The sequence below is a fragment of the Otolemur garnettii genome, unplaced genomic scaffold, assembly GCF_000181295.1.
Source record: "Otolemur garnettii isolate 467f Iridium unplaced genomic scaffold, OtoGar3 scaffold00006, whole genome shotgun sequence".
Taxonomy (NCBI): Eukaryota; Metazoa; Chordata; class Mammalia; order Primates; family Galagidae; genus Otolemur; species Otolemur garnettii.
Window position 1 is genome coordinate 14177168 of NW_003852401.1, and position 19510 is coordinate 14196677.

The following is a 19510-nucleotide window of genomic DNA, read 5'->3' on the forward strand; positions in this document are numbered from 1 at the left end:
TTTTTTTTTTTTTTTTTTTGCAGTTTTTTGGCTTGGGGGCCGGGTTTGAATCCACCACCTCTGGTATATGGGGCCAGCACCCTACTCCTTTGAGCCACTGGCACTGCCCAACATCAATTCATTTTTTAATTATCTAGTTTTTCTGCAATTCCAGATCTGGTGCTATAGAAAGTATCTCTGCTGATGATTCCACTTTTTTTTTTTTTCCATTTGCCCCACAATTCCCCTTACTTTCCTAGGTTTTTTTAACTACGGGGATGTGGCAAACATATTTTAATAGATATATTTGTTGATGTCATGAATCTTAGGACATATTTCTGAACAATCTCAAATTTAACAAAAATACAAATTTGGCTTGGAAAGTATAAGTGTACACGTGTATTCATATGCGTGTATTTCAGGGAGATGTTTGAAACTATTATTTGTGATAGTTCCACTGGTACAAGTATGAATGTAGGATGCTAGGACTATTAGGACACACTTACTCAAAATATTTACTTCTGCAACTTTGTGCGTGATTTTTGTCAATAATTGTTTGAATTAGATTGATTTGAAGTGTATAGGTATGCTGTTTGCTATTTAATTTGGGGGAAAGACATTGAAAATATTAAAATGTACTCTATTTTGTACTTTTTTGTACTTTTGTGCTAAAAATTTGCTTATTTAACAGTCTTTTTTTCAATTAAAAGGAGGCAATTTTGTACACACAAAAGGAGTAGTTTTAAGATATCTATAAGATGGAGTCCTCAGGTTGGATGTGTGTCCTTTGAATCCCGTTACTGACTAATACTATGCTTTGTTATAGACAAAAATCGGGCCCTGCAGGCAGCAGAGCGATTGCAAACCAAGCTGCGAGAACGTGGGGATGTAGCAAATGAAGACAAACTGAGCCTTCTGAAGTCAGTCCTGCAGAGCCCTCTCTTCAGTCAGATTCTGAACCTTCAGACTTCTGTACAGCAGCTGAAAGACCAGGTAAGGCGTCATTCATCCAAGCAGGTGTTCACGGCATGACATAGATCTTGGGAAAGGTTTGCCTTTTCTGAAAGGCTGAGTTTTCTATGTGTTAATGAATAGTTAATGGAGTCACTTAAACCTCCAAGCAAGACATTCATATTCACTGTGACTTTTTTCCTCCTAGTTATTTTTGTAATGGTTGTTGCCGTATATTGTAGATGATATGACATTGTGTTGAAAGCTGTGTGGATGCCGAAGAACGAATTCCTACAGGAGAAGGGGATGATAAAAATATGTTTAGGGTAGAAGGCTGTAGACTTGGTTTCCATCAGCGCTGAGCTCATTGTTCATGTGATCCTGCTTACTCAGTTACAGACATTCAGTACACTTATAAGATTTCAGATAAGCCTGGGTTTGCATGTGTAATCATGTGTATGAGGAAGGGAAATCACCTCTGTTTTGACAGTCAGAGGAATAATTACATTGTCATCAGTTAAAGGAGCTGCAGTTCTCACTTCTTAAAAGAGTGTAAGTAGCAATTGCTTCCATGACAGCGTCAGATGGTGACAAACATTGGAACTTCTAAATGTAACACAGTGTTTTTTTTCCCCTGTAAAAATTATGAGCATTAAAAAGTCCTAGTATTTATATTAAAATTGAAACATATCACAATGACAGAATGAAAATTGAAGTCAGATGTTCTTTGAACTCACTTAATTTAATTATAATTTCTCAGGTTTTTAAAAAATATTTTTAAAAGGGTTGTTATTCTCGTAAGATTTGAAGTCAGTCTAATTATGCCTTCAAGTTAATTCTCATTCTCATGATTTAGCATTAACTTAATGGTTATAGATGACTTGCTAGCAAATATTTTGCCTTAAAAGGTTAAAAATGAAATTTGAAGACTAGTTTTATAATTTAGTGAAAGACTAGCTCCAATTAAAAATCCCTAAAAATGTGCCTTAATGCAAAAGAACAAATAGGGGGTAATAGAGAAGGAATTTTTTAATATCATGTGACATCTTAATCTAAATACTTTTGCACCAGAAAAAGTAAATCAAGAAGAACCTTCAAAAATATTTTTATAGTGAATTTCTATTTAATGGTTTTCTATTTAATCATTTCAAAAATGAATTTAAAAAGATGTTTATGTAGTTGTGCCTGTCTCCTTTTCTAGTTCTGGAAAAGATTGGTTTTCAACACTGATTTTGAGAATGGATTGGCAAGCTGTTGGAGAAACTAGTATTTTTAATAGAAGCAAGATAATGATGTGGAAAATTATCTGCTTTTTCAAAGTGTACAGAGGCTGAACATATGTCTCCTCTCTTTATTATGTTATGTGAAAACATGGTCAGAGTGAAAGGAAAAGTTAAAAAGAAGACTAGCAAGTATACTGGGAAATACCGCTAGCCAAGTGAGATAACTGACAATTTCCCTTCTAGCCAGCCATGTGCAAGGTGAATAGTCTTTGCACACAGTGCTTCTGAAGATTGGAGGGAACAGATGGGCCTGCATGTTGAGCTGGTTTTACCCAATGGAGGTAGGGTATGGGCTCTAAGACTATCTGGGTCCCATGTGATTCAGACGAAACCTACTTATAAATCTGTTGGAACTGCACCCACGTAAAGTATGATCTTATTGTTTTCTTAGTGATAGACACTAATATATTCCAAGGCTAGGGGAGTTCTGTCTGTGAATTCGTAGGCATGTCTTACGTGTTTTTGGACCGTGGGCTCCTTGGTCACTTCTTCATATAGAGGGGAAAACTAACACTGAAAAAGACAAGGAAAACATCTAATTTATACCCTGCAGATTACAGTGGCTTAGAGAAGTTGAATGACTTCATTACAAGAGTAGAGTCAGAACTAGAACTCAAGTTTTCTTGGTTCACAAGGCATAGGGGGCCCTTTCTTTTTTTGACTCTGCAGTCTATCTTTCATCAGTCCCTAGATGCCAAGAGTTTTACTTTGATAACTTTTACAGTCTCTGTGGCTCCTTATTCATTCATTCATTCATTCCTGTTTCTATTTCTTTATAGAGACATGGTCTTACTCTGTTACCCAGGGTATGGAGTGAAACCATCAGAGCTCACTGCAGCTTTGAACTTCTGGGCTCAAGCAAAACTCCTGCCTCAGTCTCCTGAATAGCTGGGACTGTAAGCACACATCATTGCATTCAGATAGGTTTTTTTTTTTTTCTTTTTCTTATTTTTTTGTGGAACAGAGTTGCACTGTGTTGATCAGGCTTGTCTTGAACTCCTGGCCTCAAGTGACCTTCCCATTTCACATTCCAGAGTGGCGGGGATTACAGACTGAGCCTTGGTGCCCGGCTTTACTCTATTTTAACCTTCATTTTTACTAATTCCATTCCATTTGTTGACCATTTTTTTTTATGACTAGGATATACATTAAAAACCTTGTATTATTGGGTGGAGCCTGTGGCTCAAAGGAGTGGGGCACTGGCCCCCATATACCGGAGGTGGTGGGTTCAAACCTGGCCCCAGCCAAAAACTGAAAAAAAAAAAAAAACAACAAAAAACAAACCTTGTATTATTTTCTATTTTAAAATTGAATCTGAATATTATAGACTTTATAATATCCTATTTATGCTTAATTATTTATATATATTTCAGATTAACATGAGGGTACATAAAATTAGGTTACGTTGTTTGCATTGTTAGGAAAGGTCTAAGTTGTAGTTGTGTCCTTCACCCAGGAAATGTGCCATATATTTGTACCATGTACTGTTGGGTGGGAATTTATTGAAATCCTCCCCACCTCCTCCCTTCTTGAATTTAATTGTATTTTTCTCTTATGTGGGCATTGTGGTTGTTAATCTACTAGTTTCACTTTAGTATTGAGTACATGTGATGCTTGTTTTTCCATTCTTGTGATATGTAGGAGAGTGTTCTCCAAATCCTTCCAGGTTGTTACAAAAGCTATAAAAAGCCCCATCTTTTTTATGGCTGCCTAATATTCCACGGTGTGTGTGTGTATGTGTGTGTGTGTGTATCTCATAGTTTATTAATTCATTCGTGGGTTGAAAGGCACATGTTTCTACATCTTGGTGATTATGACTTGTTTTTCTATAGACATTTAAGTGCAAATGTCCTTATGGTAAAATGACTTTTTTCTTTTTGGTAGATACCTAGTACTGGGATCGTAGGATCAAAAGGAGGGTCTACTTTTGGTTCTTTGAGGTTTGCAGCACCACTGACAATGGTATTCTCTTCCCTCTGCACCCACACCAGCATCTGTTGCTTTGGGACTTTGTGATGTGGGCCATTCTCAGTGGGGTTAGGTGGTATTTCAAGGTGGTTTTGATTTGCATTTCTCTGATGGGCTTTTTGTTATGTGTTTGTTGACCATTTGTCTGTCCTCATTAAAAAAGATTCTGTTCAAGTCTCTTGCCCAGTTTTTAATGGGGGTCATTTACTCTTTTTTTTTTTGTTGATTTGCTTGAGTTCTTTTTAGATTCTGATTATTAGCCCCTTGTCAGATTCCTGGCATGCAAATATATTCTCCCATTGTGAAGGTTGTTTCGGCTTTGCATCTTTAGCTATACAGAAACTTTTTAATTTGATCAAGACCCAGTTATTTATTTTTATTGTTGCTGTGATTGTCAGTGGGGTCTTCTTCATGAATTCTTTCCTTAGGCTGATAAGATTCAGAGTTTTCCCACAGTTTCTTCTAGAGTTTTTATAGGTTGTGTCTTAGACTTAAATCTTTTAACAAAGGATATGAAGGATCTCTACAGAAAGAAACACTGAGAAAAAAAATAGCAAAGGATGTCAACAGATGGCAGAATGTACCATACTTATGTCTGAGAAGAATCAACTCTGTTAAAATTTCATACTGTCCAAAGCAACCTGGGATTTAATGCAAGCCCCATTAAAATACCAGTGTCATACTTTGATCTTGTAAAAGTAGTTCTATGATAGTTTTGTGTGGAACCGGAAAAAACCCTGTGAATAGCCAACTCAATTCTACAAAATAAGGTCAAATCTAAAAGTATCATGTTACCAGTCTTCAGGTTATACTACAGCTCTACAGTGATCAAAATAGCATGGTTTTAGCATACAAATAGGGATCTATAGAATAGGACAGAAAACCTAGAGATGAAACCAGCTTTGATCTTTGATAAAGCAAACAAAAGCAAACAAATGCATACACTGCAGAAAAGAATCCCTGTTTAATAAATGATGCTAAGAGAACTGGTTAGTCTCGTGTAAAAGACTGAAACTGGACCTGCACCTCTTGCCACTTAGAAAAATTAACTCATGATGATTGGTGGGACCATGCCTGTGGTTCATCTTACAGGGTACATGTGAATCTTTCTAAATGTAGAATATAAATGTCTTAACACAATAACTAAGAAAATGACATGAAGGCTATGTTAAACAGTTTCATGAAAATATTTCAGATTGTATATAGAACCAACACTCTGTACCCCATGACTGCATTAATGTATACAGCTATGATTTAATTAAAATTAACTCATGATGTACAAAAGATTTGTATTTAAATATTCTGTGTAGTTTACCAATTGCTGACTTATTAATATTTATAATTTAATTATTAATGTACCTAAACTGGTAGCTGTCCAAATCTGACCAACAATTACTTTGAATTTATTATTAACTTATACCTTATTCTCTGTTTTCAAATGTATAATTTTATGTGCACAACAGGTACAAGTTACTGTCTTCATCTTTTTCACTATCACTAGATTTAATCCTCTGATTTTCCCCCTCCATTATTCTCCTGTTTTTAAAAAGAAGCCAAGGCGTGAAAATTGAGAAGCCCCAGGTATATGCCTATTGGAGAACATGATCATATTGTTGCGTTAATGACAGATGCTGACACGCCATGTTGGATTAAGCCTACAATTTTTCCCCCTCACGTCCTTCTCATTACTTCTATTCAATAATGTTTAATTTTTCCAATTTGCTTCTTCAGCCTTAAGACTACCCTTAGAATCAAACTGTTTCCCTTTGGCAAATTAAATACTTGACAGGTGTGTAACTGAGAGGGCAAAAAAGCCATGCCCTGGAGGGATGTGCTATTTAAATATTGTCAAAAATATTAACAGGTCTGAGAGTATAATTGATGCCTCTGTTTAACTCTACCACATTGTGTATTGTTCTAACAGCCAGCTAAAAGGATGTGTGCCATTAAACCTGAATAATCTCTAATAGCTCCAGTTCATTTCCTATGGCACGATTCCTGTTTAAGAGAAGAGAAAAAAAGAACTGTGACTGTGTGTCAATGATCTGTCAAGTGCAAATTCTCAAGTAGTGTCCTCACTGTCACCTAGTCATCACAGCTAATAACTACGGGGCTTAATGCGTATTCATGACAAAAATCCAGCTATTGTAGGGGAAATAAACATGTTAGCAGTTTAATAATAGAAACTTGTCAGCCTTGAAGATATTGGATTTGCATATTTATTCTATGACGATTTTCCAACCCAGTATAGGTGGATGCTGCTTTTCTGATTAATTAATGCCTTGCTTTAAGAATTAACCATAGGTACTAGATTAATCTTTTTTCCCTGAGTTACTGGAAGGAAAATGTGAATTAAAATTATTAGTTTCTATAGAAATTCAGGGTTCATACTTAAAAATTGGCATTGCTGAGATTATTTTTAAGGCTAGGGCAATAGAGACCAAAATATTTCAGACTGAAGAAATAATGTGGGTAGCTCAGGTTACAAAAGCTGCCTATGTAGCAAATCAGTGGCACAGAATATTCTGGATTCTCCTTGTCAGTCTCCAGCCTTTTTGGAGTGTGATATTCTATTGCTTTGTGGTTAATTTAGTTTAACATTTTCAGTTTTTAGTTCCTACACCTTCCTTCCCCAAAGTATTGGTTTATACACATATTATGTAAATGTATAACATATGGGCACACAAAATTAAGGCTGAGTTTTCTTTGAAAAATTTTATGACATCTCTTGAAATAAATGGGGATTAGAGTAATTAGATCCATTAAAAAATTTTATCCTTGGAATATGACCTTCATGGGACAGAATTTTGGTTTTATATCTCTGTGTTGGTGTGCTTTACTTAGTTACATTCCAAAAAAGAATTTCAACATCTTCTGGTGGTAAAATAATAATAGTGGTGAATTATCCATTATTAAATAATAAAAAGAATTTCAACAACTTCTGGTGGTAAAATAATGGTGATATCCATTATTAAATGATGGATAATTCAGGCCTGGTATCTGTAGCACAGTGGTTATGGGCGCCAGCTACATACACTGAGGCTGGCAGGTTTGAACTCAGCCTGGGCCAGCTAAACAACAATGACAACTGCAACAACAACAACAACAAAAGAGCGGGATTTTTTGTGGGTGCCAGTAGTCCTAGCTACTTGGGAGGCTGGGGCAAGACAATTACTTAAGCCCAAGAGTTTAAGGTTGCTGTGAGCTGTTATGCCACCACAGCACTCTACCAAGGGTGACAGCTTGAGACTCTGTCTCCGCCCCCACCCCCCCTTAAAATGGATAATTCATTGGTAACTTTAAAAAATGACCAAAATAAAAACATCATAGAACTGGTATAAGAAGGACCTTGGGTTATCAAAATTGAGTATTTATTTAATTACAGTTTTCTGGAAACAATGGCAAAAAAAAAAAAAAAAGAGAGAAAATTAAAAAAGGAACTAAAGGATTATGTATTCATTCAATGTGACATTATTCAGCATATCAGTTTTCTCTTGGCAGTAGGAAGGTTAATCTCATGGACATTTCTATGAAAGGCTAATACATTTTAGTGGAACACCTAAATAAAAATACAGTTAATGTTAAGGTGGAGTTTTTCCCTGTCTAGAGGGGAAAACAGAACAATAGAGGGGGAAATAGAAGGAGGTGAACGGTAAAAAAGGAAGGAATGACTAACTTTGAGTAGAAGAAAACTTCACATAGGAGGCAACTGCATGAAAGATGGATCCTAAAAACAAGTAGGCGCTTTCTGCAGAGATGGGGAATTATATCAGGTAGAGGGGGCAGTTTCAGCTGAGGGTGGTTTGTACTCTCCCTCCAAGAGGGCCATTTCGTAATGTCTGGGGTCAGTTTTGATTGCCATCTCTGGATGTAGGGGAATTCTGCTGGCATGTAATGGGTAGAGTTCAGGGATACTGCTGACTGTCCTACAATGGACAGCATAGCCCCCACAGCAAAGAATTACTGGGTTTGTAATTTCTGCATTGCTGAGATAGACCCTGATACAGAGCCATGAAAAGACCTACATTATCAAAGCAGTAGGTTAGATGAAGGGTATTGCAGGAGCGGAAACTGCAGCCAGACTGTGAAGGACCTGTTAAGGTCAGAGGTTTGTTTATTTGTTTATCATCTTTGTTCTTTTGCATTCCATGTTTTTTGAAATTGTATCAGTTACATTTTCATCCTTCTTGTAATACTATTTTTTAGCAAACATTTTATTTATTTCTCCACTTTTTTTTATTGTGGTAAGAAATACATAATGTAAAATAGTGGAATGATTTTAGTGACATTTGGGTAAGGAAGATCTTTGATTATAATTGTAAATTATATGAATTGTTCTTCAAAGAAATGGTTTTTTCATCTTCCTAATACTAAATATATCACATCGTAGGGTAGTAATGGCTTTTCTGATGAAGGGCACATGAGATCACATGTGCACATATATATATATTTTTTTATTTTTTCTGATGCTCTCACTTAAAACAAATTTTAAAAAACAGAAATATAGGCAGTCAGTGTGTACTCCAGAGGTTCAGTTTTAAATATCTGAGGTAAGCAAAGGATGTTAGGCGACCACTATCATAGGGCATGTCTGAAGAGTCTGTGTTATGTAGATACAGATTTGTTAGACTGCTAAGTCAAGTTCATGGCCAGATTGTTGAAGTATGTTGCTTTTAAATATAACGTCAGCAGCGTGGAAAATTCCTTACATTTATTATTTTTGGATGGATGGAAAGATGAGAAATTTTGTAACTATACATTTTGTTGCTGTATTTTGGCTTGGTTCATCATAAAGATGCTGTTTTGTGTGATCCACATCTTAAAGTGCAGAAATGCTTGTTTCCCCAGCTTTATTGCTTATATAAATGACAAAAACATGACCCTCTCCCCATGGTTTCTAATTTGAGACTGAAGGGAAAATGATTCATTTCCAGGCTTGCTATCAGTAAAAGGGAAATGACTACTCTCTCCCAAGAATGTCTAGGTTAAATTATGAGTTGGTGTTGGTGAGAGGAGTGAGGACAGAAAGAAATAGGCCTTGATTACACTAACAGGGATTATCTAAAAATGGAATGAAATTCTTCCCAGTTGATGCTGTTTGTGAAAAGGAAAAATATTTTTCATACCCCGAAATAATGTTACTTTGACAATAGTGCATTGTAACTGCCCACCAAGAAAGTATCTATTTCTTGAGATTCTAATGTATATTATCTAGGAGAAGTTAAAAGAGAAGGAGTGATTCTTATGTTTTCACATTTACCATAAAGTTTACTTACTGTAGGAATTTCAAATATGTTATTTTTGGTGCAATAACAGCTTTTAAATGTTTGTTCCTTTAACTAAAAGTTTGTAAATATAGACCCATTGAAGGGACTATAATTTTTGTTTTACCGTGGGCAAGAAGGCAGTGTTCAAGCTTTTTATACAGTGCTGGATTAAAATGCAACACCATCTTGCTATTGGGTATGCATGTGTGTCTAAAACAGCAAATGGTGATAATTGTATGATATTTTTGTGACAATGTTAAATGGTCTTTGGAGAAGGGAAAAATGTGAAAAAAATTACTGCATATAACCTAAATGAGATTTTCAAACCCAAGAATTTGAGGACAATAGAGATCGTTTTACATTTGAAGTTATAGCTACCCATGGTCTCTAAGAAGACCTTCTGTGCTCCAGGCATTGGATAAAGATAACAGTGGTGTGGGGAGGCAGTGCAGTGAAATCACGTCAGTCGTCGTGTGTTGTCTGTAAGGATTTATTTTATTTTTACTTTTCTCGAAGCAGATTGTGAACAGTGAATCACTTTTATCTGTCTTCTGGAAATAGGGACTGAAAGGAAAAACACTGCAACAATTCTAACATGTTTGTCCAAATTTTCAATTTCTAAATTGTTTAGTATTTGTCTTGGCATTTCAACTAGATTAATTTACTTAATTTTGATGAATTTTTCCATTTTGATGAAGAAAATTTCAGCCTACTTTAATAGAAATATTATTTTTCGGCAAGTTATATTCCTTACATTTTTTTCTCTTGGAAGTTTGGGTAAGGAAACACAGAATTGTTGAGATTTAAATAAAGAAAAGACATTCTGTAAATACAGATAAACACACATGCCTAGACTGGTGGATATGCTATGCTGTACTTGCCATTTGTTCTTAACAAGCATAAAAAAGAACTTTAGAATTAATTGTATTTCAGGTTTCTTTGAAGTCCATTTACTACTTTTGGGAGAAAATTCATGCCATATTCATTGTTGAACATTTGTCCCTTATATGTTGTAGTAAGCTCAAAAACTGGTTAAGAAATGAATATGTGATCATTCTCAAATATTCAAAACTGTTTGTGCATTATTTATTTTTCCTTGACAGAAATGTAATTTTTAACATAAATTAACCCAAATAATGAAGGTACTTTGGAGATCTTATGTTTTCTCTTAGCAATGGCATTGAAAAGTTTTATCACTCATCATCACAGAAATTAACATGTATTACATTCTTATGATGTGCCAGGAGCTATTCTAGTTACTGGGTTCATCATTACAATAATGATATAAAGTAGATAATATGACTGTGTTTATTATGTGGGTAGGTATATGGACATACAGGAAGGTTAAGGGCTAGAGCTAGTATTTAAACCCACACAGGCTGAGTCCAGACTCCAGGTCTTTTTTTTTCTTAATCTCTTTATTGAACTCCTGGTAATTCAGGAACATATTGTTTAATTTCCCTGTGTTTTTACAATTTCTTTTTTTCTTTTTTTGTTAAATGATAGCTATGTACATTAATGCAATCATGGGGTACAGTGTGGTGTTTTCATGTACAATTTGAAATATTTTCATCAAACTGGTTAACATAGCCTTTATGTCATTTTCTTAGTTATTTTGTTAAGACGTTTATATTCTGCTTTTATAAAGATTCACTTGTACCATTGTAAGATAAACCATAGAGGTGATCCCTTCAATCACTCTCCCTCCACACATCCATCCCCCCATATTCTTAGATTATAATTTCATATGAAAGCTATAAATTAGTTTCATAATAGGGCTGTGTACAATGGATACTTTTTCTTCCATTCTTGTGATACTTTAGTTATAAAGCTATTGTTTCTTTTCTTATTTGTTTGTTTTATTGTCTTCTTAAATAATATAATGAATGTAACTTAAGGATTTGAGGTTTTGTTATTATTATCTGATTTCAGATTCTGACAGTGTGGTCTGGTAGTATTTGGAGACAGACTTGACCCAGATCTATATTCTGATTAGTAGATCATCTTAAGTAAGAGTTTAATCTTCAGGTTAATATGTATGTTTATATATATAATCTTCATTGAGCCTTTTTACCTTCAGTTTTAAAATGAAAACTAAATAAAATTCATAAAAAAGGGTTAAGTGGTAAGCCTGATACTTTATAGCACTTAGGAAATATTAGTCCTGTCTCTTTCTCACTGCTTTTCTTCTTATAAAACTTGGTTTACTAAGGCAGTAGTTCTCAAACATTTTGGTCTTGTGACGAGTTTATATTCTTAAATTTATGAAGGACTGACTGTGAAGAGGTTTTGTTCATGTGGTTTTATCTATCAACATTTACCAATTTAGAAATTAAGATTCAGAAATATTTTAAGTCTTTACTAATTCACTTAAAAGTAATAGTAATAAATTCATTACATATTTAAAAATTAGTGAACATTTGGTCATTGTTTTGTATTTTTGTATATCTCTTTAATATATGGCTTAATAGAAGAAAACTAGATTCTCATGTCTGCTTCTGCATTTATTCTATTTGATTTGTTGTTTTAGTTTGTATATGTGGAGAAAATCTGGCTTCATACAGATATGTATACTGGGAAAGAGAGGAGTGTAGCTTTTTCAGATAATTGTGGATAATCTTTGATAAGGCACCAAAATTTCTACCGGTTTCTTAAAGATTAATTGCAATGTTAAGTCTGAAACCAAATCGCTGAATATTTTGTACTTCATTATAGCAAAATCTATTTGTCTGTCTTGTTCTTTTTTAACCCAAGCCAAATTCATATCATGTTGGTCATTCGGAAAATTTGAAAAATGGAAAAATCACATTTAATTATATAATAGCAACAGTTATACTCACTGCCATGGGTTGCAATCTTATCAACAAATTCCTTAAATTATAGGAAGGTATCAAGCTTAGGGTGATGGATACAAGTGTTCCAAAATTCTAGTTTTCACTTGAAAGCTCAAATGGTTAACAGTAACAATTAATTGTTCTCCTTGAAGTGACAGGCTTCCTTATTGAGTCTGTGTAATTATAGTTTGATTTTCAGTCATGTTTCAAATATGATGCTCATTAAAATGGCTAGTTCAGCTTGCAACTCAAGTTAGTGCTTTTCCTTGAGGCAACCACTTTACTTATTATGCAGCAGAAACATTTCAAAACACAGAATATTAAAAAGATAAGCACTCAAGGTCAAGATTTGATAAATTAACAATTTTCACTCCTTTGTCAAGATTTTTTCTTTTTTTTTGAGACAGAGTCTCAAGCTGTCTCCCTGGGTAGAGGGCTCTGGCATCACAGCTCACAGCAACCTCAGACCCTTGGGCTCAAGCGATTCTCTTGCCTCAGCCTCCCAAGTAGCTGGGACTCCAGGTGCCTGTCACAATACCCAGTTATTTTTTTGTTGCAGTTGTCATTGTTGTTTTAGCTGGCCCAGCTGGGTTGGAACCCTCTAGCCTCAGTGGTGTATGTGGCCTGCACCCTATCCACTGAGCTACAGGCACCACCCTCAACCAGAAATTTTTGAATGATAAAGGGTGAGGAAATAGACTATTGCTCTTGATCAGAGGAGCAAAAAAGAATTTGTAGTCTTCTTAATTCCCCCCCACCACAGATACCTCCCCCCACTTAGTAATAATGATAAAAATAAACATATTACTAAAAAGATCAAAAAAGTTTGAAAATGAACCCATTGTTTTTAAAATTAAATCTTAGTGGAAACTCAGAGAATAGGTAAAAGTCCTGTTGATATTTCATTGTGGGAGTTAACTTCAAAATGTTAAACAAAATTTCTTATAGTAATAATGAAAAGAGTTTAAAACAAAGCTGTGACTTTTAACTTCAAGTTACTTTCAAATATTCTGTAAGTTTTCATAAATATTTGATAAAAATTTGGGGGAAAGCTGGAATCTTTTCACTTAAGTATATTTCCAGAGGTTTTAGAATCATAGGCTTTCTTTAAGAAAATTAGTTTATATAGTGCACACGGAATACTGTGCATTATGTTGCTGACACCAACATTCTAGTGCAGTGTGCATTGTGAATTGATTTTAATAGGCACATTGTATTATGTTGTTTCAAAAATGAATAGAATCTTCCTAGATGCAGTTTGAGTGAAAACGGAAACATAACAAGATAAAGTAAACTTTCTGGCCACTCACTTAAGTCGACGTTGTGTAAAGGCACAAAGTCTACAGTTTTGCATTTGATCTTGTCCTTTAATAGGCTTTAGGTAACAGCATTGCTTTGTGTTGGTCATCTGTATAAACCTTCCCAAACACCAGAAGGGAAAAGCCAGAATCTTATGTACTCTTTATTTCCTTTTTAGGTTTTAAGTGTTTTTTGCCTTCCATCTTGAATTTTATAGCCTATAGTTTATCCTTTTTTAGCACAATGTCAGGTAAAACAAATATGCCCCCGAAATTCTGCACTTTTACCTACATTGGGGCAGGTACATAAAATTTATACTTTGATTACTCAGAATGATTCTTGAAGCATACTTGGGTTACAGAATTATTTTTACATTGAACACTTATCTTTTTAATTTATCAGCCAATGATAGTCAAAGGCTACTTTAAGAATACAAGTTGTGTATGTTCTTGACCACTATCTGCTTTGCTGATGGAGAGTTCTTGGCTTTGAAAAGAAAGGTATCCTATCTCAGCAGCTGAGTGCATTAAGCCCAGGGAAGTAATTTTCTAACACATGTAATATATTAGTAATTATGGGAAGCATTTTCTCATTTTAATTACTGTCCTCATCACCTAGAGCCCATTGTATTAAACATTTTATTGTTCGATAAATATTTGAATGAATGAAAGGAAGGTCTCATAGCAAATGTAAAATTATGCTTATTCCGTTTAATGTTGTTTTTCCCTTTTATAACTTAACTGCTGTATTTTGTATCTCATTTAGTTCAGGAGCTACAAGCTACTTTATGTCTAAAATAGTTTCATCACATTAAGATAATCTCCTTTGAACATGCAACTCAATTTCTTTAATTAGCTTTAAAAATAAGGATCATTAAATCAGAGTGCCACCATCAATTACTGTGCAACGGTTTGCCTGTTCAATAATGCATCAGAGCTGTGCTCTAATCAGTATTTCACTGAAAGATTTATGGAAAAGGAGGCCTCCCTAGGTTCCAAACTTGAAATGGAGTCCTATTATGTTTAAATTTTTTTTCTTATAATTGCTACCATTTTAGGTGCTACATTTCATTTAATATTCTCAGCGTCCTATCTATCTTTGCATTTCATATTTGGGATCAGTTCCAGAGAGTGTTTCACTGCATTTTTGTAAATTCACTAGAAAATAAGCACATTTCTTACTCTGTAAGAAGAAAAGACAAAGTGTAGATTAAACAACAAAAAAAGAAAAACCCTGCATTTCTAAGAGGTGCACCTGTTATGGCTAATTCCCTGGAGCGTGCCTTATTTCTTATTCTCATTATGTTAAACAATAATAAATAAACTAAAAATTGAGAGATTGAACCAGCAATATATCTTTACACATTTCCTTGAAATCTACCAAAACTAGGGGTACAGAGGCAGTGGTCATTTTTTTCTTGCTAACTGAAGATAATTTATTTTAACTTTTAAATGATAGAAATATAATATTCATCAAATATAAGTAAACAGTTGGGTTATTTTATTGTTGCTGCTATACTGTGTCTTCAGAATAAGTCAGAACAACAGGACTACAAAACACATTTTGATAACTTAGGAAAAAGTGCTTTAAAAGATTAAGTTTTACCCTAAGCAATAAATCATTTTTGTAGGTAGTTATGCAAGTACTTCTAGGAAGATTGATACTGGCCATTAAAATGGAGTTAATAATAAATTACAGTAAACAACCCAGAAGGTATAGATGAAACATAAGAAGTTGCTATTTCAGTATTTGATAACAAACTTAGTTAAATGAATATACACATTTGGAAATATTCTGTTGGGTTAAAATCAAGTGAATTATATCACATTTATATGGTCAAAATATTTAAATATTGACCTCTTCAGGTATTTTTAGAATGACATTAATATTACAGGATAGATTGTATTATTGAAAAAAGGCAAGCAATTTATAATTTTTAAATCTTAATTAGGTCAGCTTTGTCCCAGATTGGGTCAAAGTACTTTTGTTTAAAATATAACATATGATTATTTTTCCTTCTTAAAATTTAGTATGCAATTAAATGTTTTAAAACTTCATAATCTTTAAGGAAGAAATATCCAAATGTTCAGTGGTTAGAACACATTTGCCGAGGATTCATCTTTACTTTTGTGCTTGTTAAAGGATTCATTCTGGGAATGAGAATTAGCCGGTTGTATCCTTATCAAGCTTGTGGAGGATCATCCATCATAGTAATAGACTAAACTTCATCTTCAAATATTCACTTTCTATATTTTCCTTCATTTTAAGGTCAATACCTGATCATTGAACTTTAAATTCAACCTTGAGGACAGAGAAGGTTTACCTTTGTGCGTAGAGACTGTTGCTACCCTCTTGGTTTCTTTAAGAGAAGTGTATTTTTATGTCACTCATTAGAATGCCCCACGTTCCATGCTCTGATTATAGGTCTTATTTTGCAAACTTTAACAAATTGAAAAATAACATACAGTAAAGGAAAAAATCAAATAATCAAAATCAAAAATCAAATTCAAGAATTTTTTATAAAATAAATATAAACATGTAACTCTAACTCAGATCAAGATATAGGAAGTTATTAGCACTCCGTAATAACTCTCTTATGCACCCTCAGTAAATTCTAATCCTCCCCCAAAGAATTATTATTTAAACTTTTATCTAATAGGGAAGTATTTGAATTTTATGTAAATGCAGGCTGAGCATATACATTTTGTGTCTGTGTTGTTGTATGAAACTGTAGTTCTTTTCGTTTTTTACTGTATTAATATACTAGAATAAATTTGTCCTCTCTTCTGTGGGTTGCAATTTTGGGATGTCATGAATAAAATCTGCTGTAGACATTTTTTTATGATAGTACTTATTTAGTGTTCACAGTTTGTATTTCTCTCAGATGTTCACCTAAGTATGAATAGAAATTTCTGGGTCCTAAACTTCAGATTCAGCCAAACCGTTTTCCCAAGTGATTGCAGGTCTAACTCTCTTACTATCGGCGGGGAGTCTGTGAGAGTTCCTGTTGCTCCTTATCATTGCTTACATTTTTTGCTATCTGCTTTAAATTTATTTTTTCCACTCTTAGCCACTCTAGGGAGTATGTTGTAGTGTCATATTATTGTTTTAATTTGCCTTTCCACAGTGAATTATGATGCTGAGCACCTGTTTTATGTGTTGGTAGACAATCTCTGACCTTCACAATTTTCTTTTATTTCAGGTTAATATGAGGGTATGTACAGTTAGGTTACATTATTTATGTTTGTTGCGGTAAAGTCCAAAGTCTGAGTTGTAGTTCAAGGTGCTCAGGGTACTTGGCATACTTCTTGAGCATCTTTTTACGTGCATATCGGTCATTTGGATATCCTCTGTGATATTCTTGCTTTTAAGTTTTTTCTCATTTTTCTATTGATTTGTCAGTCTTTTTCTTACTGATTTGTAAGGTTTTTTTTTTTTTTGCAGTTTTTGGCCGGGGCTGGGTTTGAACCCACCACCTCTGGGATATGGGGCCGGCGCCCTACTCCTTTGAGCCATAGACACCGACCAACAAGAGTTTTTTTTTTTTTTTTAAATACATTTGAATATAGATTCATTCTTGGATATTTATCTTGTACCTTTTTGCTCCCTTAATTGTATCATTTAGTGATCAGAAGTTTTATTTTTTAGTTGTAATAAAGTCCAGTTTTTCAAATTTCTTTTCTATTGGTATTCCTTTTTTGCCCTACTTGAGAAATCTTCGACTGTTTCAAGAGTATAGAGATTTTTCTCTTAGAAGCTTTATTGTTTGACCTGCCAAATTTTGGCTATGGTATAAGGTAGAAATGAAGTATTTATGTGCTTGTGTATGTTTATAATTTTCCATTTTACTATCTGTTTGACACAGAAGTAGAAGCAGTTATTGACAGTCCTACCCTTACATTGGCACCATTGTTGTAAATCAAGTAATTATGTATGTGTGAGTCTGTTTCTAAACTCTATACTGTGTTCCAGTTATTTAAGAAAATGTTATGTTTTAAGTAGAACCTACTTTAAAGATTTTAATTTCTGGTTGTTTTTGCTAGGCAATATAGTTAATTTTTTAAATATTGATTTTTGTGTTCACAGTCTTACTAAATTCATTATTAGTGCTAATAGTTTACTTGTAGATTCATTTGCTTTCAATGTCATGTGTTCTGCAAATACTTTTGCTTCCTCATTTCCAGTCTTTATGCCCTTTATTTGTTTTTCTTGCCTTAATGTACTACATGAGAACTTGAGTCTAATATTGAATAGAAATGGAGACAGTATGGTTTTTATCCACTACTTTCTTCTGCTGTCTTTTTTAGCTGATCTTGTTTTTGTCTTTATTCTGTTAATGTGGTAAATTAAACCACTTTCTAATGTTATTTTAACTTTGTATTTCTGGAATGTTCGACTTGGTCCTGCTAATTTGTCCCCTTAAGTACCTTTGAATTTAGTACGTTAGCCTTCTTGTTATTATCCTTTCTCTTGACTTATGGTCCATTGCTTTGCTAAGAATGACCTTGTTAGGGTTTACAATCAAGGTTGTGCTGGCCTCAAACAAAAAGTAGAGAATAGTCCCCTGTCTTCCTTGTCACTAAAAGAATTTGTTGTTAATTGCAAAGAACAACAAAAAAAAAAAATAGAAGAATTTATTAAACTATCTAGACCAGTGGTTCTTAACCTTCCCAATGCCGTGATGTATTTTCATTGTTACAAAGGGATCGCAACCTACAGGTTGAGAGCCCCTGATCTAGACTGCTTTCAGTTTGTTTTGTGTGGGGGGTAGATTTGCATTAGTGGATTCAATTTTATTGGTAGATACAAAACTATTGACATTTTTGAACAATTAAATACTTTTTGGCATAAAGTTGTTTATTATATGCCTGCAGTGTCTCTTTGGATAAATCAAAATCTTGCTATTGTGAATAGTGCTGTGATAAGCATGGCAGACATCTTTTTAATACAGTAATTTCTCCTCCTTTGAATATATACCCAGCAGTGGGATCAGTGGATCACATGGTAGTTCTGTGTTTAGTTTTTTTTGGAATCTCTGTACTGTTCTCCTTAGTGGTTGTACTAATTTCACATTTTTACTGACTGTGTATGATAATAGGATGCTGTTCCTCTTTCTCCACATTCTCTCCAGCATTCATTATTGCCTCTCTTTCTGACGAAAGCCGTTTTAACTGGGGTGAGAATGTATCTTACTGTAGTTTTGATTTGCGTTTCTCTGATGACTAATGATGTTGAACATTTTTCACACATTTGCTGGCCATTTATATGTCTTCTTTTGCGAGATGTCTATTCAGATCCTCTGTCCAATTTTTAATTGGATTATTTGATTTGAGTTGTGTGAGCTTCTTATAGATCACGTATCCTTTGTTTACATGAGTCAATATTTAAAGAAACTTTCTATTTCGAAGTACTTACAAGCACATAGGAATTTTTAACTGTGCTGTGGTGAAGTCCTGTACATACTTCAGCAAATTTCTTGCGGTGGTTGTATACTAATAATTATAATAAAATATAAAAACCAGGAAAGTGACATTGCTACTTTATGTCTACTTTTTTCTTTGAATATGTGTTATTTTATTCTCCACTTTGTAGAGCAGCTATCACCACAATCAAGATCAGATCTTAGACATCCCCCAGTCTGCTCCTTCTCAGTCACTACCCTGCCCTTTCCTAACTCTTAGAGCCTTCAGTCTTTTCTCTCTCTCTCATGTTGTCATCTCAGGAATGTTATATGAATAGAATTATAACGTATGTGGCCTTTTGATACTGGCTTTCCTTCTCTCAGAATGATGCTCTTGTGATCTGTCCACGCTGTGTGTAGTACTATTTTGCTCCTGTTTATTGGTGGGGAGTGTATGGATGTACCTGTTGAGGGACATTTTCTGTTTCCAGCTTTTCACTGTGCTAGATGCAGCTGTTATGAACAGTT

General features: G+C 34.2%; 1 protein-coding gene across 4 annotated transcripts in view; it reads left to right on the forward strand.

Moving 5' to 3' along the window:
* The window catches only part of MPDZ (multiple PDZ domain crumbs cell polarity complex component), a 168859-nt gene that overhangs the window by 19304 nt on the left and 130045 nt on the right, over positions 1-19510 (forward strand). For all 4 annotated transcript variants that reach the window (XM_023508124.1, XM_023508119.1, XM_023508115.1 and 1 more), the window contains exon 4: positions 806-972. In XM_023508124.1, the coding sequence (XP_023363892.1) occupies positions 806-972 (167 nt within the window). The remainder of the gene's footprint in view (positions 1-805; positions 973-19510) is intronic.